Genomic DNA, 23,314 nt, shown 5'->3' on the forward strand with positions numbered 1-23,314 from the left:
TCTGCTACACAAAATCTGCAGTTTTCTGTGTTGTCTTCTCTTCAGTTTTAATTGTCGGACTCTTCCCGTATGCCCACACATATTAGCAGCTCTGCGATTTTGTTGTGTTCGACACTGATGACTAACCGTGCTGTGGGCGTGTGGGGGAGCTTCTTTTTGTCAGTGAAATGTTGGGTTAAGTGTAATGACAAAGACAGATAAACACAGTCGTGCTAAAAGCTCTTGCAAACATGGATCTGAGTGGGAGAGCAGAGCCTCACACAGATCTTGCATAACTGAACATTTAACAACATTTATATTGTTGTTGAAATAGCATTGGAGGGCGCCCGGTTAGCTCAGTGGGTAGAGCTGGCGACCCATGTACCGAGGCTGAGTCCTTGCTGCAGCAGCCCAGGGTTCGAGTCTGACCTGCGGCTCTTTGCTGCGTGTCATCCCCTCTCTCTGCCCCCCTTTCTTGTCTGTCTTCAGCTGTCGCCATCATAAAAACAATTAAAGCCCCAAAAGAAAAAAAAAAAAAAAAAAACAGAAATAGCATTGGTTGCTTGTAAAATATCAATCACAGTATAGCAGTCCTAAATTGGTGTCTAACCCTAACTCTCATATGTAGCCAAAAAATACAGGTAAAAGCAAAAGAGTAATATAATTAATAATTCTTGCACAAAATGTCTGACTTTTTATTTAAATGTAATGGTTACAAAAGGAAACAAAACAGAGTAGCAGTCATCTGGAGATGTGTTCCTCAAGCAAAGTCCAGAGTAAGACTTTAGAAATGGCAACAAACAAGCAAATCTAACACCCAACATGGAACTGACGGATCCATGGGGTTGAAAGCGGGTGGAGGCAAAGGGAATGCAGCAGGCTCCTGCCCAGATGCTGAGGTGTAACTGGGGTAGAAATTACACGCAGACCCCTCCCCTCCCTGTGGTACCTGAGGAAACCCCAGATACTGCAGGAAAGACACTCTGAGCCCAACAGGCCTTCAGTCGGCCCTTTGAAAGAGGAGATCTGAAGTTGAGACGAGTCTGAAGCTTTCAAAGACTCAGTTCTTTAGGTTCCCTTCATGTCTCACCGGATTTAACTCCATCTTTCTCCTTCTGTTTGTCATTCTTTTGTCATTCTTTACTCTTTTGATTTCTTTTACCCTCCTGTGTTGTCCCTCTGAGCCTTATTTGACGTGAATCTTGAAGTTAATGTGCTTGATGGTCATTTTGATTGACACTGTATGTTTTTTTTTTTCTATAGCACCAGATGGATCCTTCCAGCAATTTCTACAACTACAGAACTGCGCTGAGAGGAGCCACACAGAGATCGATCACTGCCAACAGCAGCAGAGAAAAGGTGAGGCCTCAGCACACAATGATTGTATGATTGAGCTGCATGGCCTCTTTTGGTAGAATCATCATAGAAGATGATATTTTCTGAATTTTAAACATTTGAATATAATCTCAACTTTTTTATTTGGTTCACGGGTAGCTCAGCTCCCATCTGAATGCAACACGCTGGGCAGGACTGAGGAGTGCAAATTAAATTTACATGCTGACATTTAATGTGCAGCTTGTTAAATAGAGATTGAAATTCTAGCAAAACCTCCACCGCTGGGAAATCACGTTTTGGAGAAAGTCTGAGTCTAGTCAGGTCAATGACAGTTAATGAAGTCCAACTTACCAAAAAGTCAACAAACATTTCTTTTGTACAAACACATCCAGTAGCTGCGGTTTATAAAATCCCCACTTTTGAACATCTGCACTCCAGACTTTGGTTTACATTTCATACATTTTGCTGAGCTAACGTCCACATCTTGCAAAAGACCACTTGACAGCTGCTAGATGAACCAAAAGTGACCTTTCAGTATCAGAACAAGCACTCTGACCGCTGGACCACCCTGGACAAAGTGTTGGTGACGCATGTTGCAGCAGAGATCCTTTGTGCTGATTACAGTTATGTAAAAACTTGAGATGCTTATCACACCGCTTTTTCACATCATGTGCTGCGACATGGAACTTGAGGGAGGGGAAGGCAAAGCAGAATAACGAACCATAGCGCTGTCATTCCTTATGCCTTGTTATCGTCTGGGAGCAGCGTTCCCATTGTGCTTACAACATCAGCAGCCGTAAACACAAGCGCAGCGGACTTGGACGGAGGACAGCGGTTGCATAACCGCATAGCCCAGAGGAGGGACACAGAGGTTGACTTATAAGTGGGTCAAGATATGAGGAGGGTCTTGGTTTCCTCCTCATCAAACGTGTTGTGTTTTCCTCAACAAAGGAAGAAAGAGAAAAAACAGTTGCCTGCCAGATCACATAGTGTTCTCTGCTGCTTCTTGAGTTACCCTCCCTGAATCTGAACCAGCGCAGAGCTCGTGGGCTGTCAGACGTTAGTGGTTAGTCTCTCCTCGTACATCACATGTTGAATAATGTGTTTTTTTCATGGAGACAGAGTGTACTGTCAATATGTATCTGGCTCCCTGAGGTTTGTGCGGGATGTTTTTTCGGAACTCAGGAATGCAAACATACCCGGACAAGAGGTCGGGGTCATGAAACGGAAAGTTCCCAAGAAGTCTGGTATGTTCTTGCCCTTGTGGCCTCTCCTTTATAAGGAGGGGTGGGGGGGTTGTTTATGATCTCCTCTAGGCATCCACAGTGCTGTTGACTTTGTCAGAGGGTCAACAAAGCCAGCATTCATGCTTCATTTGGATTCAGTTTTGCTGTAGTTCTGTTCTCTGCTGTGAGGACACACAATCTTCCGACAGTTGTTGCTGTGTTGATTATTTTGTGTGAAATAACATTTAAACAAAATGCCAAACAGCTGATCTAAGGCAGACTTGGTATATCACATGTTGGGTTGTACAGCAACAAAGAAGAATGTAGAAAATATTCCAGTTCACACCCAGTTACATCACACGATGTGCTTCCAGACCCTCAACATCCCAGATGTGTCCAGCTGTGAAATAGACTTCCTCTCTGTTCCTCTTGGGCACCTTTTTTTCCTCTAAAAGCAGAACATGTGTGTACAGACGTGTGCATGCATGACAACAGTCTCCGGATTGGGCATACGAGCATGTCCTTGTAAACATCCTGCTCTTACAGAGCCCTCAGAGTACACTGTGTGCAGACTCCCTGACTTCACTGACATCAAGTTAACTAGTTGTCAGCCGCACTCAGATTTTGTCGAAGGATGGTGAGGAGGCACAATTTCACACAAACAAGCTTACAATACAAATCAGCCAAGAGAAATCAGATGGATTCACTGGCTCGACAAAACGACTATCTTGTGAAGAGACATAATTAGGAAAGGGTGTGTGGGGTTTATTCAAGTGCAACCTCTGATACAATCAAAATGACTTTGGTTAAATAAAACACAGAATGCAATAAAAATGTGCATTTGATAAATTGCTGCTACCCCCTCTGGTATTTCATCTCTTAAAAGCTCCACCATCATGAATGTTTGATAATATTGGGTGGGGATGTGTGGGACTGTCAGGAAAGAGTTTTCTTTTTTTTTAGGTCACTGTGCCAGATTGCAGCAGTCTCTCGACACACAGGAACAAAAGTGGTGTTTGTTTATCAGCCATGGCATCTGATAAATGCCAGGTTTAACCAGCCAGCCAATTTTCTGAGAAGAGAGAAAAGTCCCCGCCAATGTAAAATTGACTGTTATTTGAATGGAGTCTGGTGCTTCTTCCACACCTTGCTTTCCATCAACATCTATGTTAGTGCCCGGACACGCAGTGACCTGAATCAATCATTTTGAGGGTGGCGATGAATTATTTACAGGGCTTTAAAGGGGAATGCTTCTTCTCTGGAAAATATATTCTAATTTCACTTCTCCATTTTTGGTCAGAGAAATTTTGTTTTAAGGTTATTAAAAGTTGCATTCATACACGTTGCTACAGGCCTGTAAGAATGGAACGTTACCGGGTTTCTTATGATGAAGATGTGTTTATGATCAGAACAGAAGAGGGTCTGTTGAATGAACAAGAGATCCTCTTTGTCTATTGTAATCCTTTTTCTTTTGAATCCATGTTTATAAAGACCACACACCTTTGAGTCATGTGGAAATCCCCCTTCGCATCTTCTCAGTGAAATTAAATCCCTTTCACTTTCTGTTGTCTTGCAGATTGTCATCCCTTTCTTCAGCCTGCTCATAAAAGACATCTACTTCCTCAATGAGGGCTGTGCCAACAGGCTGCAGAACGGGCATGTCAACTTTGAGGTAAACCGAATTTAAAATTCCCCAGGGGAGTTTCCTCAGCAACCGATTACACCAGATTTACTTTTTTCCCACAGCTGACTTCTCTGTGTCAGAAAACAGTGTCACTATATTTACTACACATGGCAACGGATGCTATTTATTTCCACTTCCCTAAAGAGTGTTAGAGAATGAAGAAGTCAGTCTTGAGTGTGTAAAATACAGCTTCGTTTCCATGGAACAAACCTACTGACCAGTGACCAAAGACTCATAAGTATTTCCACTTCCACAGCTACACTGAATCAGACACTATTTTTAGGATTCATTCTATCTTGGGTATCTATCCAGTACATTTGAACACATTAACACTTCAGAAAAGCTACTATAATCACAGTGTTATGTTAGGTCACTTGGGCAGCTTCAGTGGAGCCCTGCAAGGTTACATACCTTGCTCAAAGGCAGTGTGACAGTAATATTTGGAGCATGGAGTAAAGTAGTAATAGCCAACTGTGCATAGACTGTGTAGTATAGACCCTTAGATTCCTTCTGAATATGAACCTGTATCGTCTGTCTTTGGTTTTATTTCAGAAATTCTGGGAACTCGCCAAACAAGTGAGTAAGTTCATGACCTGGAAGAAAGTGGAATGTCCGTTTGAGAAGGATCGCAAGATTCTGCAGTACCTGCTGACAGCTCCAGCGTTCACGGAAGATGGTACGCTTATAAATGAATGAATGGATTATAGGACCTTTGTGCATAATTAATCCAAGACTTAAATGGTTACATTTAGCAAAATACGCTTTCTGGCCAAGTGTTAGTTCACATTGATACCACACTAATGTCTGTATGCTAAATAGTATTAATTTAACATCAGTATCCTGAACTGCAATTATGGTCAACATATGATTTCTGGTCAGGTGTCCAAAATCAAATATTATTTGACTTTTTCCACCCACATGTCAGACATAATTTGCATTTACTTGAATCATGTGTTTTACTACAGTGACAGCAACACATTATTGAATAAAACATTGCTGTTACTAAAGAAATCAGAAATCGGTTTACTTCATACCAAATTATAACCAAATAGGTGATTACAGTCAGTAATGGAGTGTAGGTGTAAATCTTGGATGTAAATGAATAACTGCAGAAAACACAGTGATGCACTCTATGTTCATTGTCCTTGATAAGCTATAGTAGACCACAGACCGAATGATTTTTGTTTCCTACTAAGCCTCAAATCCACATACACCTTGTTATCAACTCTCATACTCGAGCAGCTACTGATAGTCTCGGTCTCCTTTTAATCCACATCAAAGTCGTGTGTAGCTGGCTTATCGTCGTCTTATCAGAGAGAGACAGGGAGGTCTGTGAAATCCTCCTGACACTGAAGTGCACCGACTGAACTGACCAATCGGCTCTTCTACAGCCAACACTATCACCCGTGGGTGATAGTGAACATCCTCCTGTGAAGCAATTTGTGCATAGACAGAGAATCAGAGTGTGCAAGGGGAAGCAGGTTTATTTGACCCATCCCATCCAAAATCTGTTTGAAAAAAAAAAAAATCATTAAATAGATAAGTCAATCCAGTTCAATGGATCGTTACACCTCTACTATTGAGCCAGGGTCATGAATATTAAGATCCTTAACTGTAAGTCAAGGAAATCAGACGGGCCAATAAGATCAGTCAGTTCATCCCAGCGATCAGTTTTTCAAGGTGGATGTCAAGTCTTCAAGAAATAACTTCAGAAAAGATAATGTTTCTTTGATTTTCTTATTGCAGCGTTGTATCTGGCATCCTATGAGAGCGAAGGTCCTGAGAATAACATGGAGAAGGACAGATGGAAGTCTCTGAGGTGTGTATGAACCCCCCCACACACGCACACTCACCCTCAGGGTTTTAGTCTTTCAATCACGGCTGTCACCCCACGTTGCCTCCTGCCTCCCCACTGACCATGCAGACCCAGGGGGATGTAGGTCACACACTGATGCTGACCTGCACGCTATTCAATAAATGCATTAAACACACACACACACACACACACACACACACACACACACACACACACACACACACACACACACACACACAGGTGTCCATCATTCTTCTTTGTCACACCATCACTTGCATAGACACACGTAAAGGACATCAGTCATTTTCACACAATTACATCCTATTACGCACACACACCGAACCCCCCTTATCACACAGCACTCTTGACGTTTGTGTGTACGTGAGAAGATGGATGAGAGAAAATAGTCTTTGTTCAGTCGGCTCTAACTCATTGAAGAGAGCCCCAGAGAGCTGACAGAGGGATATTTCCTCTTGCTTCAGCATCACACGCTCAAGTATAATTGACACAAACTGATTCAGGGACATTGGGTTTTTCCGCAGTGACAAAATGGGTCGTCCAGCAATCATGAGATCTGTCTGGGGCATCACTTCCATGAAAAGATTAAGTCAATGGAATAAAAGTGAAATAGGTTTAAAACTGTGCGTACTTGCTGTAAGTGAAAAGGTGCTAATGTAAATACAGATGATGAGTAACAATTAAAAACTACAAACAACAAATAAAAAGAATACAGTCCAGCTGTGTAAAAAATCCTCACATTTTTAACTACTAAACGTGATTCCCATCTTGATTAGAGGGCCAACAGTACTCTTGCCAGTGAAAGTTTTATGTTTCTAACCTCTCGGTGTCTGGCAGCTTTTTTCTTAAGAAAGATTCTCTTGCATAAGAAGCTATGCATTTAACATTAAAGATTTATTTGGCAGAAATGGAAGAAAAGCCCCAGTAGTAAGGGTGCCTAGCAGTAGCCATCTTTGCCAAACAAAGACAAGATCGCCACCTGCAGAAAGTTGTATAACTTAAAAATATATTCAGTCATGTTTGAGTTGATGGAGACCAAAGCAGAGCTGAAAGTGATAATTGGACAGAAGCTCAACAGTTAACTAATCAGGGCTGTATGTTTGCCAGCTTGTTGTAGAATTCTCCTGCTCCCTATATGTCTAAAATATATAAATGAATGAATCGTAAAAGTACGAGTAAGGAAAAATGTATCCTCATATGTGTTAAACTCATCCAAACACAGGTGACCTACAGTTTTCAGAAGTTTACAGAAGACATACTCTTACAAGGAACCCAAAACATAGAAACACATGGAAAATATAAAGCTAGTATTTATGGCCAGTGAACAAATGATTCAGAGCTGACAGTCATGCTGCAGGTTGCCAAGAACTGACCACACACACACACACACACACACACACACACGCCCCCACACCCAAGCATTCATATGTAGACATATGAATCAGATCTGCTGGCAAGGGTCAGAGGTGAGAGCAGGTTTTGGACCCAGAGCCCCGTGGGCGTTGGGTTAAACCCAGCCAGGGTGAATCCACTCTGGTTTGTGTGTGTGGTCACGTTTCCTGATCGCCTGCCAACCCTATCTGCATCCCCCCCGAGCCTCGCCTCCACTGCGACACGATCTGTCACTTTATTGTAGCCGAGCGGCGTCAGCAGAACGTGCTGCTCGGCTCTGCAGACTGTCTCTCTACACACATCACCCCTAGAAACCCACAACACGCAAACTGTTGCTGCGACTAACATTCTGCTTTTTAAAATCAGTTTAGAACTGAAAAATTACACTGAGATCTGTTCAGGTTTTTTTTTACATATTGCTGAGCAGGAAAACTGATTATATATTACCAAGCCTTGCATGTTAAGAACTCTTAAAACAAATAAGTCATTTCTATCTAATGTGACACATCAGAGGATTATCTTCTGACGTTAACATGCTTCTGTCTTCTCTCCACAGATCCACTCTGCTAAGCAGGGTCTAAAGTTCTGAAGAAACCAGAATGATGACAAACCTGACAAGCGCGCCGTGCCCTGTAGACGCCGCTGTTGTCCAAACAAAGTATCCCCGTGCTGGAAGGGAAATGACAATCTCTACTTTGGCTGGCGAGGATCTTTTGTGTTCCCCCAGCTTCAGATTTCTATTAAGCTCTGCTTTTCCTTACCCTCTTGCTCTTTGTGCTGTATATTTCAGGACAGCTGGTTTTTTTTTCATCTCTTTGTATGACTTTGTAGTCTTTTTGAAAAAAAAAAAGGAATGCTACAAACCCTCAGTAAAAGCCAAGGTGCTTGTTCTTGTCCTAAGCAGTTCACCCTGATAAACCTTCTGTGAGCGTTAATGGAGTCGTTGGGGTTGTTGCCCCCCCCACACTAGTTTTCAACAAGTTCTTTTCCACTGAAGCTACAAAGTTAGCTGCTGGTTGGCTAACTCAACAGAAACGCTACTGTCGCTGGTTCCATAAGCCAGCATTCTTCGTACGGAGGATTCAAACCTTTCCCGCAACACTGTTCATCATTATGCTAGCTATTATTTGCTTTTGTTTGTTTGGTTGGTTTACTTCCTTTTGTACAATACCTGAGTATCTCTCACGTCATGTTTTCTAAAGGTTTTGTTAATTGTTATGTGTAAGAAAAAAATGCACTGGTTGCAATTTAAAGATTAAGAGTAACTGAGTTTTCTTGTTTGTTTGTGTTGTATAAAGTTTGGTGATTTTCTTCAGCAGGAAGCAACACTTCCTTCTCGTTTATCTTTGACACATCAGGCCCTCGGTATGCTTCGGATGCATTAGGGTGTCAGTAAGCTTCAACCAAAGAGGGTTTCAGATGCTGTTCAACCATACTGCGTCGGAATTGCGGGTTTGAGATGCTTTTGGATGCCCTGACAAGCACTTCATGTGAAGCATACCGGGGCCTTTTAGCAGTGAGCTTAAATGGAAGGTGTGATGATAGTGTGTTTCCTGTTGTTCCTGATAATCAGTGTTTAAAATAGCCCACAGGCTGGCTTATGTGCTCAGCAGCAGAGGGCTACTATTCATACTTTCCCCTTTTGTTCCTGCTCTGATGTAGAAAACGAGTGTGGTTGTGCTGCCCCCTGGTGGTTCAGTCAGAAAAGTGAATGGATTTCATGTGGTTGAATAATGTGAACGGAGGATTTCTGTTTAAACCCTAGATATGCTTAATAATATCCTGTTTATGTTTTTATTTTTTCATATTAAAAAGTAAAGTTTCCACCATATGTTTTATTTATAAATCTATTTGTGTAGTCACATTATGTCCTCATGCCAATATGTACTATTATTTTATTGTTATTTAATTTTGTACTAGGTACATGACATGCTTAAGTAGTCCTTTATTATTTTTTATACAAGTTTGTATGAAACACTTTTTTCAAGGTACTAGCTCAGAGCATGAAGTTAAATACTTTTGACTGATATCTGCTTTGCCTTGCTTTGCTCCTCCCTCAACACTGAGCGCTGTTGTGGTTTATTGTACATACTGTTTCTTTTTTTCCTCCCTGTGTTCATTCATTTGTATTTGGACTGTTAAAATGGAATAACAGAACCGTTTATAAATGAATTAGTAGTGTTTAAAAGAGAGTTAATAAAATGTTTAAAAAATATGAACTGACTGGGTCTGTTAAATGTTTTTGTTTTCTTGTCAAGTGGGAACACAGCATGCCTGAGGGGAAAAAAAAGCTCATTATTTCACTTACTAGCTTTTTGAAGCTTTATACTGCTGAATATGACAGAAAGCAATTATATGTTTGATTACTTGTACTTATTGTTCAGTCAAATATGCTTTAAGTTCCTTTCAGGAAATTTTGAAGTATTGGTTACAGATTAAACTAAAGAAAAGGATTGAATAGTTAATACATTTCCGTTCAGATTATGAATCGTTAGATTCTCAGTGTACACATACAAATATTTATCAGGAAGAAAGAGTAAATTTGTGTTTTATATTTGGGAAAAGGGTCAATATAAAAAGACACTACACAGTGGACTGACACTGAACGCAGCTCAATAAAAATAAAAAATAAACTGGGAGGAGAAACTGGGGATCGAGGTGGCTACTGTAACAAAATTAAGAAAATGATTAAGTACCTTTGAAGGCTTTATATGATGACTTTTTCATAGTAAATTGATTTAGAAGCCTTGCCTGTTTTGGTCTATGTTATACTGGATACTACTGGCTCTAGCTTCTCACAGTAAGTGATGCATACATTTGTTTTTAATGAAAATAAATGATAAAAGCAAAGTTATTACCATTCAGCATGTGTTTTTGATCCACTCTGATCTGAACGGACAAAGCAACACAGCTTCATAAATGTCTAACATCATGAAAGGTTCTGACCCTCTGTTCCGGGTGCTGTTATTAAGCCAACTTTCCACTTTTGTCACAGACACTAAACTCCCTCAGCTGACACAGTGTATATTTGTTTTGTCTGCCCAGATAAATTCTGGTATCAGTTGTAGAAACTTAAGTAATATATCAAATGGTTGAGAGCAACACTGTGATGAGGACTTCATGCAGAGAAAAGTAGACTCACCAGGTAAACTGCTGGGGTCCCTTTGGTATGAGGCGTCACAGATTGGCTATTGGCAGTTTATAACACCCGTTATAACAGACTGCATGAAAAGAAACGTATAACAGAAAGTCTGTAAGGGGCATTAAAAATCTGGATCCAGTGTGGACCAATCAATATGGTGGCCTCTGTGGAAGAGGACCCACTCCCTCTGTAGTTAAAAACAGCTAATTTTGATACACTTTAATACACTAATATTACACACTGGACCTTTAATAGATTGAAAACAAATCTAGTAAAGACTTGAAAGAAGTTCTGTTCCCCTATTCCAAAAAAAAAAAAAGAAAAATCTATAAATATTGGAAGGTACAGAACTTTCTTGGAAGTAAAACAGAAATATATGAAGGTGTATAATAAAATGCTGTGTAAGAAGAAACATAAACTTTATGATCAATATTTGAGGAGGACGCTGAGGAAAGACTGAAGTAATGTGATCATGTTTTCTGCTGATGTTGGACTTGAATGGATGGAGGTAGAAAACAAACACACAAATCTGGCTCCCCCAAGTGACCAAATACAGTTAATGCAACTGACAGTGTGAGCTGCTGAATTACACTTCTGCCACTTACAACAACACACCAAGATATGAGCTAAAAAATGTAGATGAATAGCCTTTAAAACTCATTACTTATGAAAAGAACCCATTTTCTAGCAGAGATATGATTCATATGTGCAGTCACGATCACATCACACTTACCATCCTGCGATCACGCTGTGGTTGACAGCTGCATGAGAAGAAGACGGCATCATCATAATTAATTATTTCTACTAGTTTAGTTGTTGCTATTGTAGTTGCTGTGACTCTTTGTCTCAACATCTATTATCACATTTAAGATATATTTTTTTCACAATTTATGGTTTTCCACACCATCATGTCAGTAGTTCAAACAATGATATTATTAAAAATTGCGTTATATTCAATAGCATCCACAACTGACACACAGAGGTGTTTAAAGTGCAATGCATTGGGGTTCAAATAATATATTAGACCACACTGTTCAAATATGTGCATAGTAACAATATCCTGCCTTACTCCAGTGTGAAAAAACATGATGAAATGAAAACGTGATATGACGCTTATAAACATCATGCAGTGCAATACATCATGTTTTACTATTCTATGGTCTGCACAAAATGACAACATACACTATGATGTTATCACATCATCGTCCCAAACATTACTGATCAAGAATGTCATGAGAAAAGATAAAACCTTTATTGATCCCCAGCAGGGAAAATCAGTTGTTGTCATCATGTGACATGGGAAGTAGTGGTGCCAACGTACCAGCGCCTCACACTTAGGCCTACATAATCACATTTAAAAACTCAAACTAAAGCCTGGCATTCAAAACAATTAACACACACTGTAATAGGACAGTTAGAGTTAACATTTAGTGCCCTTAAGCAAGTTACTGAAGCCCTATATTACATTATAGAGTCAGATAAATGCCTTTATTGTAAGCATGTTTCGCTCATTCAATATATGCCCTCTGATCATTTGCCAACCTCTCAGATTTCCTCTCAGGTTCAGGTTGGGATGGGTCACTGACCTGGATTAGTTTGCTGTGGTCTGAGTGCTGCAGATGAATCAGGTTTGGCTACCTGCCATTATTGTTCTGTCCCTGTCAATAAAATGTGCTGCAGGCCAGGCTACTCAGGCAGTGTCAGAGACAACAACACACTGGGAAAACCAATTAATCATTTCTGAATCTGAAAGCCAGCAGCTTTGGGTTGCAGACCTTAGCTTGTACAAAGAGTAAAATGCATCACATGACAACATGGAGAGCAAGAGGAGACAATGATCAAATTAAAGAAAATATATTGAGTATTGCACTTAATTGTCTTCCACCCTCTCTCTTTGATTGAATCGCTTGTCTTTTTTTCCAGCTGTTCTAACGAATACTTCTATATAAAGACTACAAGTAGTGTGAAAGGTGTCAGTGTCCCCACAGTGAGTTATCAGCAAAACGTTTCCCTCAGGTCTACGTAGCATTTTAGCATCTTTCAGCTCAGCCCACAACTTTACTGCTCTGGCTCACCCTCACCGCTCTCTTCCCAGCAGCAGCAGCAGCAGACAGCTGAGCAAACAACTCTGATGAACCTGTACGCTACCTGCCCTGCACCAAACAGCAGACAGACAAAGATAGCAACTAGCTGGTGAAGGAAGTGGAACATCTAGCAGCTAAGATCCAGATTTTTTTGCTTATACCATAGTTGGTGCAGATCAAACTGGAGCCAAAAGGAGAGAGACTATTAGACTTGTAGGCCTGAGTGGCCAGAAACAGAACTCCAAATGAATCATAATGTTGCTGCGTGTCTGCTGAATGTGTAACCATGTCATTTGTGCGCCAGATGTCGTGTTTTCATGTTGTTCCACCGGCCCCAAGTGCACCCCCAAAAACAAAGCAGCTTTAAAGTGAGCCCATGTAAATTTAGCTAAGCACCATCAATTGTGGCCACAAGTTACAGTTACAGGATAATGATCAATGCTAAAACAGAGCCTAATCGTACAGAAGAGTCATTAAAAGGACCAGTGTGTAGGATTTAGTGGCGTCTAGCAGTGTAGTTGTAGTTGCATCCTCCCTTCCCGAGAGAAGGTAATAACGGCTCATTCTAAAAAGGTAACAAATATAACAATTATTATTGAAATTATATTCCATTTCTGCCTAAATCTTACACATTAGTGTAATGTTGGTTATATGGCATCATCCATCCAAAAGTTTAATGTTAGCTAACATTAGCCACGATAAGCTACTGGTCATAGTAGTGAACAAGGTTGCGTTCCATTTTTTTTTATCAATTTAACTTTTCATTGGTCAAAGTTACATACCCAAACTTTAAAGGAAGCTCCCTGATGCAGGGTATGGATTTATTTAGATTTCTATTGAGATGCTTCTTTTGACAAACTAATAAACTAAGGGCATGAGGCATGATTCATAGCTAAGTGGGCCTGTTGATGCCATCTCAAATAGCACTTTTTCTGTACAACCTACATGTGTGGATGTGTGAAGTGCTATACTTTTTGTTACCAGTGTGATGTTTATTGCTCCTCTCCTCTCCTGAGACACAAAAACATGAATGAAAACATACCATATATGAATGAACCATATACACATACCATTTTGAACTTATTCTGTGTTTTTTCCCTCCTTTTTTTAACAGTGATCTTTTTATTGACGAGCCTGTCTTTTTAATGTAATGACGAGTTATTTCTATATTTTGAGAAAGCTCCTGGGTGGTTTTAAGGTCCCGTTTGGGATGAAACCTTTAATATGAGTGTACTTGCTATTGGTGATTTTATTAATCAGATTTCTGGTTTCCCTGGTTGGTTCAAAGGTTAACAACATAATTATTATGTTTTCAATTTCATTTAATGTTAAAGGTGTCAGCATCAGTAACTTAAAACACTTATTTTTAGCCTCATTATCACAACCAATACACTTTTTGAGCTGACTTTACCCAAATACACAAACACATAATTCTTATATAAATAAAAAATAAATAAAAACAAGGCCTACGTCGCTCACACCTGACCTGACCTGCCAATCATACTGGTTGCCGCGCACGCGAGAACGCGCACGGCCGAGGTGGAAAAAGAGCGCGCGTGGGGGAGAGCGAGAGACAGAGGCAGGAGAGGATGCGAGCGGCGCTGTTGATGGACTGTTTCTCTACGGATGCTCGAATGTGCAAACACAATATTTCTTCTTTTAAATCGGCTCCCTGGTTTGTTTGAAAGCTGTGGAAACTGATCAGGTGAGTACTTACTGAGATTTACTGTGAACTCAACACGGATTTATTTATCACTCACATCTCTGGAGGAGAATGACGAGGCATCGGAAGTTGCAGGTGCACGATCCTCTGAGGAGATGTTTTATAATAAGTAAACTTAACCGAGAGAGTTTTTAATTACCTTCACGCAAGACAATGAATAAATAAAATGGTGGGTTATATTGTTATAATATGGGAAGTCCTCACTTGTATGCCAGCGTCTGATTTCTGGAAACCTTCGATCTGCCAGTCAGAGTTGAAGCTTTAAAACAAAGGGAGAAAATGAGGGCACTTTCTTCAGTAATCTCTCTAAATAGGTTTATAAATGTAAGTAAGTATTTTGGATTTTCAGAATAATGTTGGGAGAATGTGATGATCTTACATCCACTCACTGTATCCCAGCAGGAATGTCATGAATGAAGTCTACTGTATGTGTGAGTGGGCGGCAGTCCCAAACAACAAAAACAAGATTGTTCTCTGACATTTTCTCCCATGTCCACTCTTACTATGGGGACAGAGACATGCTTTAAAGTTCGCTTCATAGAGTTCAATCATATTGTTAGTCATTTTGATAGATTTTCCCTCTTTTACAAGCTTACTGAGCAGCTCTTCTTTCATTGCTCGCAGATAGGGAGTGACTGTTGATGTAATGTAATACTTCCTGCCTTCTGAATAATAAATGGAGGAGACACACTCATTGGCCATTATATACTGATTTGCTCTCTTTCCTTTCGCTTTCCATCTTTCTCCAGTTTTCTCTCCTCAGCTCTTTTGTTTGAAACCTCACTCCCAGCTTCCTCAAACAGACCTTTTCGTGCTAAATGTCACTGTACTGCTGGAAAAGCTCGCTTCTCTTTGATAACGTTTCAATGACTTCAGCAAATATTGACTTGGAACGTCTCTCGTCTCCTCAGGTGATAAGATGGGGAACGGTTCGATGAAATCGAAGCGTTACAAACACACAGACGGCCCCTGTGCTGCTGCCAACTGCAGAGCGCACAAAGATAACGGTGGTGGGTTCAAAAACTCGTCCCTGGACTCTCTGAGGGCCCGAGTGGACGAGCTGGAGCGAGAGGGTAAGAGGAGAGACGAGGAGCTTTGTGCCAAAGAGCAGCAGATCAAAGGTCTCCAGGAGCAGCTAGCCAAACAGACAAGAGCTCTGGCCGAGCTGAGCGAGGAGCTGCAGAACAAGTGCATCCAGCTCAACAAGCTGCAGGACGTGATGAAGAACCAGAGTGGGGCCGCGGTATGTCTGGCATCGAGGCCCCCTTCCATCAAAACTGGTGGCAAAAGCAGCCCCAACCTCAGTGTTCGCATCAAGGAAACCCTCAATAGAAGGAAAGGGGCCAAAGCTGGAGTGTCTGCTGAGCCCACATCCAGGACCTACGACTCCAGCAGCCTGCCAAAGTTCTCCTTTGAGAAGGCAAGGGTGCCGAAGGATGCAAGGTGAGAGGTTTGTTTTCAGGGAGGTTCAAAAGCACAAAAAGAAGATGAAAATAAGGCCAGACAGGAATCAGTTAAAAGGTTCATGATACCCTCAGGCTCAATCCATCTCAGCCAAGTGGAGGAGCACGAAGGACAAGGAGAGTTTAGTGATTTCTGTGTGATGATGTGGCGAAAATCATAAAGATTCGTAAAAAAAAACACCATTCAGTCCAAGATTTCTGAGCTGCTGGTCAGTGACTTTAAGACAGGACCGATAAAGACAAAATAGATAAACAATATTTGATATATAATCATTGTGAAGAAGAATTTCCATTTAAATAGTTTACTGGCTCAAATAAGTGACATACACTATTTGGTCAAAAGTATGTGGACATTCCTTTTCATTAAGGCTTGGGCTAAACTATGAAGAAATCTTAATGTCACAGTATATAATAATATTTTAGCCATTATTACGCTTCCAACTTTGTAAGAACAGTTGGCCATTTCCTGTTTCGATATGACAATGTGCACAAAGCCAACTCCATGAAAAAATGGTTTTACCAGTTTGGTGTGGAAGAACCTAACCTGACTGGCCTGCACAGAGCCCTGACCTCAACCCCCTCCAACACTGCTGGGATGAACCAGAACGCCAACTGTGAGCCAGACCTTGTCACCCAATATGTTGGGCTTCACTGATGCTAAACTGCTGGAAAGCCTAAAACCGGAACAGTTGAGGTTGTTAGCAGCAGAATAAAGCCGATGGTTTTGGATAAAGGTATTCCATGAAAACATATAGGTTTAATATTTTGTGTCTACATACTTTTGGCCGTGTAGTGAAGATTTGCTACTCGCTTGAAACAAAAAATGGCTTTTCCAGTTTTGGTTATTATATCCCTATTTACAACTAATGGTTAAATGCACACAATGGTATTGATTCTGTCATTTATTTCCTTCAAAAAGTATCTCTGTTCCAACAGGTATAACATTTCTTTCGAATAAAGGAGGAGCTCCGCCTCTCCTATAAAAAACAATTACCTTTCTCTCAACTGTTATTTCATTGATTTATGCTAGCCGTCAGTGTTACAGTATGTCCCACCCCACCAGGAAGTATATCAAATTAAGAGAGTAAGTTGATCTCAGAATGCTGCCTCGTGGGGATATTAAGGCTTCAAGCCTAAAAAAAAAAAAGATATTAAGCGTAATTTAGATTGACAAAAGATGCTCAAACATGGCAACAAGTAAGGACTCAGGGAGCAAGAATTGCAAACCATCAGAGCACTCAACTTGTGTAAGCTGCCCAATGGCTGTGAGCCGGCGACGTTTACAGAGCTGACACTGAAACAGGATTGCTCCGTGATCTTCTGCCTGTAATACTGCTGAACTACTGTGTGTGGGATGCTAAGACCTCCAGCAGGTGACTTGCAGGTGTCCTGTCCTTCTCTAATACCTATATTTAATTTGGAGTTATATTGAGATAGATATAGAGACTACTCTAAAAACCTGACAAAAATCAGGAAACTCAATACATTTTGAGACTGTACTTAATACCACTCTCATATCTGCCCCATATTGGCTCAGCAGTTTGCCAAGCAACCAGCGGTGATTCCAGGAAGTTACTGGTTACGGCCAAGACATAATCTGATGTGTAACCCCCCAATAAAACAGTAAACTGCCATATTTATACTTTGGTTTTTGTACAGGTAAAAACAAACAAGATATACCGTGGTAATTAGATGTGCTAGAAGGTGAATTTATTACCTTTTGACAGAGCCAGGCTAGCAGTTTCCACTTGTTTTCAGTCTTTGGGCTAAGCTAAACTAACCTTCTGCTGGCTGTAGCTCAATCTTCTCACCACTCTTAGCCAGAAAGCAAATAAGCTTATTTCCCAATATATCAAAGCATCCCTTTAATCTTTCCTGTCTGTTTCATTCTGCTTTACTCAGTACTGCTTTTCAACCAATAAAGCAAAAGGAGTCATTCTTTCAAGTGTTCAAAAAGTTGGTGTTGGAGGTTGGTCCACTTTATGACTTTTTGAAGCTTTCATGTGTCATCACGTGACATAAGTGTGAAAGGTGTGGCCGTATACTGTACATTCAGAGGTCTGAGCATATCTAGAGGCAAAGACAGCTAGACTTGCTGTTTGTTGTTAAGATGTTTGATGTTGTCAGTCCATAAAGCTTTATCAGCTCTAAAAAAACCCTCAAATCAATAATTTTAACAGCCCAAAATTACAAATTTGTCTCAAAGGGCTTCATAATCTGCACAACATGTGACACCCTCTATTTGTACACCCTCAACCTAACAAAAAGCGTAATGAAAATTGTCCACACTGCTTTGGTTTGAGTTTAGATTCAGCTGTCACTGACAAGGTTCAAAATCCCCCCAAAAAAGTAAGAATCCAGGCAGGACACAAACATGACATCATGTCTTTTTGATTTACCTTTAATACTCTGCAGTCCAGTCAAAACATGCTGCCCTCATCTCTTCAGCTCCTCTCTCCTCTGATTGGGCCATCAGCCACTTTTGCTCTTTTACATCTCAAATGAGTGCAAACACAATAAGTGCTGAGCTTATTTGTCATTTTAACTCAACCAGGCAAAGGAAGAGAGTCATGTTTTACATTTGTTTTGGCCATCTGACAAGCTGTAGAGCGAGATCATTATGATCAAATCCAAATGTGTGACCTCCTGTTATGTCATATCATTTACTGTGCACACAAGCTCAGCGAGACAAGAAACAACACAAAAGCTTATTTAATGAGAGCAGTAAGTCTTGTTAGATTTTCCAACATGAAAGCCAAATTGCCTTTTGTCACAGTAAGTGTTCTTCATATTGTACAACATGAATACAGCGCTCTGCAGCGAATAAATGCGAGCATGCAGAGTCTCTCAACCTGATCCTCATGTTTAAAACATATGCTGCTAATAAGCTCAGCATGTATTATATAACCAAAACTAATGTAAATGAGGCAGGCTGGTACCCTCCTGCAGACTGGCCCTTTGAAACAGAATACTCATCTTCTGTGAATGACAGTGTAACATGTTGCAGAGTAATGACACAGCTAGGTGGGAGGAAAGGATGTGGGTTGAAAAATAAAGGACTGGATGTCATCTGCCCTCGCTTTATGAAGCCCAAAGTGATAATTTATCACACATGATAAGGTGGATAAACAGACCACCCACCACCTGCACCACTCGCCTCTCTGAGCAGCGACTGGGTCTCATGATCTATAGTTTGCATTCAACCGTGGCTCTTAACCTTTTCAGTTTACAACTCTCCAAAGGAAGTGATGTCTTCTTCTTACGGCCCCTCGCTGCAGCTGTTAAAATGCACAACGGTGAACTTTGACAGCTCACGATGATTTTATGTTTTTGCTGTTTCACTTGATTCATTGTCGGAAGGAGTCCAGAGGCTTCAAATAGTCATCTCCTCACAGGAGACAAAATATTTATCACGCAGACTAAAAACGTGGTGAGTAATGTGGACGTGGGCGTCCCGGTGGCTCAGGAACGTACCACATAGCTGCAAGCAGCAATGGAAGAAGGACTTAAAAGTATCCTTTACTTAAGGAAGTAGTAAAACTAGAATGGAAAAAAGTACTCCATTGTTAGTAAATGTTTTGAAGTTTTATCTCAGTTAACATAAACAAGTACAAGGAAATAAATAAATGGAGAGGGAAGGAGGCAAAAAATTTTAATGTAAGTATGGTCAGGAAAATGGAAAGAAAGACAAAGAAAAAACAAAAAGACAGGAAATAAAGTAAAGAAAGAAAAGACTGATGAAGGATGGAAGAACCTGTTCTTCCGCCCGACAGAATAAAAAAGGCAAGGGAGGGTGGCAATGAATGATTGTTTTAGATTGATCTGTTGATTAATTTCTTTATGAACTGATGAATCGTTTGATCTGAAATATCAGAAAATAGTGGGGAACAAAAATCAGTTACAATTAAAATGAAAAACATGGAAGACTAAGACAACAGACAGATTTGAACAAATAAAAAAGCTGGAAGTGTTACTTTTTTGGCATTTGTGCTTAAAAAAAAAAAGATATTGATTAGTAAATTATTTGAAGCTGATCCATATTTAGTTGATCTCATATTGAATGCAAAATCTGAATCTGCAAAGTAACGAGGAACTACATCTGTAGTTAATAGTAAACGTATTCTAAACAAAAGTGTAACTACATGGAAACATTAGAGCTGCAGTACCTATAAACTGCACTTCAAGTACAGTCGGTTAAATATTTTGTTACTTCCTACTACCTACTACTACCTCTGCCTGTCCTGAGTTTTATACTGCCCAAAGGATCTTTATTTATTTCTTCAGTTTCCACTTATAAAAACATGCACAAACAGCACAAAACAAATTGTGATCTATTATGATCTTACACCATGAGCAACATTTAAATACACCACTTATTTTCACAGCAGAAGTCCCATTTCTTCCTCTCACTCTCTTATTGTCTGTGAACAGTGTAAAGAAGCTGCTGACAGATGCCCTGAACAAGAACCAGTACCTGAAAAGGCTGGAGCTGCAGCAGATCAAAGACATGGTGGAGTGTATGTATGAGCGCACTTACCAGCAGGGAGAGTACGTCATCAAGCAGGGAGAGCCTGGGAACCATCTGTTTGTCCTAGCAGGTAGGTTCGGTCCTATCTGATCATCTTCTGCTTCGTTTGGAAATGAGCTTTTTCTGTCTGATTCCAGCAGAGGCTGATACACCTCAGATTACTGAAGACCGTACTGGTCAAACATCACATGACATGTAATGCCCAATAAGAAGTAGAAGCAACATGTGGAAGGTGCTTATGTTTAGTGAGGAAGCCAACAGTCTGCAGCCTCAGCAGGTGATTTCACTGACGAGTACTTCATCTCTACTTGAGTGTTAATCAGTGGATGGAGAACGAAAACCTGCAGACCGTCGGCTCTCCTTTGGCCACCCCTGCTCTAAAGGGACAAAATAAGCACATCATGGGTAGAACATCATGGGAAATAACAAGTGCTTTAAGACTCTGGGCACATTTTTACAGTTTTTCTCAATTGAGACTGCAAATGCATTCACTTAACTTGTATCTGGGTTTATTCACAGAGTTCTGTTTACACTGAACACTTACTTTTCTCACAGAAATTAAATAGAAAACATGGTTTGCAAAAATGTTTAACACATTAAGTGTGGGTTTCCAGTAGATTTGGTGGAGGTGGAAAAATTGGTATATCGAGAAAATGCATCAAAATGCTAGAGCGAATATATCATGATGTACTAAAACATCCACCAAAGAGATAAAAACATCAGATCTGTGTGGACCGATGAGGAGACTGTAACCTCCCTCCAATGAATACATGAAACAAACAGAAATACCATGTTTTCATCATGTTTTCATTTTTCCCCCACCATTTAAGGTTTGACTGGTGCTCTTTTAACTAGGTCATCTGTGCCCTCTTCTTTTACAACGGTATAATAGCAACTGACTGGAGCTAATCTCCATCAACCAGTACAATAGTGGATGGAAACGTCAAATTTGTGCTACATTTGGATGGAAACCTGGCATGCAGATTTCATTAGAGAGCCTGCACACAATATTCTTAATCTTGTTTCCAATAAACAGAAATCTGTTTTTGTTGTATTTTCATTAATCTCATGCAGAGATATAAAATGTTTGACTCCATAATCAGTCTGAAGTCACGTGTAAACCAAACGTTGCTGTTTGTTGGTTACCTGGCTAGAAAATAGAAGCAAGGAGAAGTAAGAATTTATTTCAGTGTATTTATGCAAAATTTACAAACCCTAAATCTCATGCTTAGGTCTCATTCTGGTATAAAGATTGTATAAAGAGTTTTGAGAACACAACACCTGTTAGAGCATTTGTTGTTTTGCAAATGGAAACACAGTTTATGTGTTTTTGTCATGTATTCTTAAAACCTGACTGTTTATTCCCAACAATCTTTTAGAAGAAGAAATAGAAATAGAGAAGTAGAGAAACTTGTGAATCAACCTGAGGATTTATTTTTTCTTCTCTTTATCCAAGTGTATCCTTCCCAATCTGGGTATTATCTTACATTTGACTGAATTTTAAGTGACCAATTATTGAGTTGAAATTGTGCAGACTGCAGAGTTAGGGGGCTGGAAATTTGGCAGGAATAACAGAGTCACCGGCCACACCAGCATGTAGCTTTTTGAGATGCTCTTACGACTATTTAGGTTTTTTGTACATTCTCAAACCTTGCCCTTACTAGCTGGCTACTGTACAGCCTCTCTGACCACGAGCCAATCAAATCAGACAGCAGCTCTGCAACAAGCAAGCTTTTGACTGGTTCCACTGCTCTACACAGATTAATGGCATCTCAACTTTTGCAAACCTTTTTACTGTTTTGAAAGGTTAACTTTTTTTATTGTTTGAAAATTATAATTATTTTGGCCAGTAAAAAGTATTTTTGGCAGGTGTATACAGTATAAATTCTTCTGGTTTATACGTTTATACAGTCACCCAGACACAGTGTGTTATCAAGTGTACCACAACCGTAGTCCATTATTTATATATATAATACACATATATATATTTGCATGTTGTTTTTCACCTATTTATTTACATCCTTATTCAGCTACTTATTTATTTACTTACTTTATTTACTTTAATATGGGTGATAAAGGGAACCTATAGCTAACTTTTTCATCTGGAGTAACTGGTATGTCTCAAACGTCACTGGCTACTCTCTCAAAGTAACCAGGCAACAAAGTATCTTAGATGTCCATATGGCCTCAACAATGGTTGATTATCTGCCAGTGTGGTTGGTGGAGAAATTAGCCATTCACAGACAAAATGTCCCAGTATTTGTTCTCCTGTTTGGTGTTACAGTGATTTCTCACCCTGGACAGGACAATGCAGTAGGTCGGTTAAGTAATGTAACATACACAATCAGATGTTTCCAAATTTAACCAAACCTATTCATATTAAAATATCTGTAAAAGTATGAAATAAATAATAAATAATGACACAGAATCTTAACTGCGATGTTACTCTGAAAAGGAACAATGGATCGGTGATGTTTTACTAACAAAACTGAATCCAGCTCAGCTTTTGCTTTTGTGATGTACTATGGTATTAAAACTGTTCATGATTAATGATTATTCACTAATGAAAGCCCTTGAAATAATCACACAGACGTCAGGAGCCAGTGATTGTAATCTCATTAATGAAGTCTTTATTTCGAGTCGTAATTTGAGCAGCAAATAATTTAATTTCAGGGTCACTGACAGACCAAGGGCCTAAAAATAAATGTTATGTCTTACGTTGCACAGTAGGTAGACATTGTAGGGAGGAGAAAAGGTAGAAGGGACAGGGCTATTTTTTTCTGGTCTTATATAAAGGATTTAGCAATTTAGTGGATGCATTTCTTTCTTGTTTTAAGCTGATAGCATACACTTAAGCAGGGCAAGAAGAATTATTATTATTATCATGTGTGATTGATCCCAGATTTAATATCGTAAAGAGGCTC

General features: G+C 40.0%; 2 protein-coding genes across 3 annotated transcripts in view; both read left to right on the forward strand.

Annotated features, from left to right (window-relative positions):
- rasgef1ba (RasGEF domain family, member 1Ba) overlaps positions 1-9,665 on the forward strand; it is a 120,364-nt gene extending 110,699 nt beyond the window's left edge. For both annotated transcript variants that reach the window (XM_051422886.1, XM_051422887.1), the window contains 5 exons: positions 1,243-1,338; positions 4,117-4,212; positions 4,777-4,900; positions 5,971-6,043; positions 8,007-9,665. In XM_051422886.1, the coding sequence (XP_051278846.1) occupies positions 1,243-1,338; positions 4,117-4,212; positions 4,777-4,900; positions 5,971-6,043; positions 8,007-8,031 (414 nt within the window). In that variant the 3' untranslated portion in view covers positions 8,032-9,665. The remainder of the gene's footprint in view (positions 1-1,242; positions 1,339-4,116; positions 4,213-4,776; positions 4,901-5,970; positions 6,044-8,006) is intronic.
- Positions 9,666-14,258: 4,593 nt separating this feature from the next.
- The window catches only part of prkg2 (protein kinase cGMP-dependent 2), a 28,398-nt gene continuing 19,342 nt past the window's right edge, over positions 14,259-23,314 (forward strand). The window contains exons 1-3 of the mRNA XM_051422884.1: positions 14,259-14,381; positions 15,311-15,842; positions 20,294-20,460. Coding sequence (XP_051278844.1) covers positions 15,319-15,842; positions 20,294-20,460 — 691 coding nt within the window. The 5' untranslated portion in view covers positions 14,259-14,381; positions 15,311-15,318. The remainder of the gene's footprint in view (positions 14,382-15,310; positions 15,843-20,293; positions 20,461-23,314) is intronic.

Source organism: Dicentrarchus labrax, unplaced genomic scaffold (genome assembly GCF_905237075.1).
Source record: "Dicentrarchus labrax unplaced genomic scaffold, dlabrax2021, whole genome shotgun sequence".
In the NCBI taxonomy this organism is placed as follows: Eukaryota; Metazoa; Chordata; class Actinopteri; family Moronidae; genus Dicentrarchus; species Dicentrarchus labrax.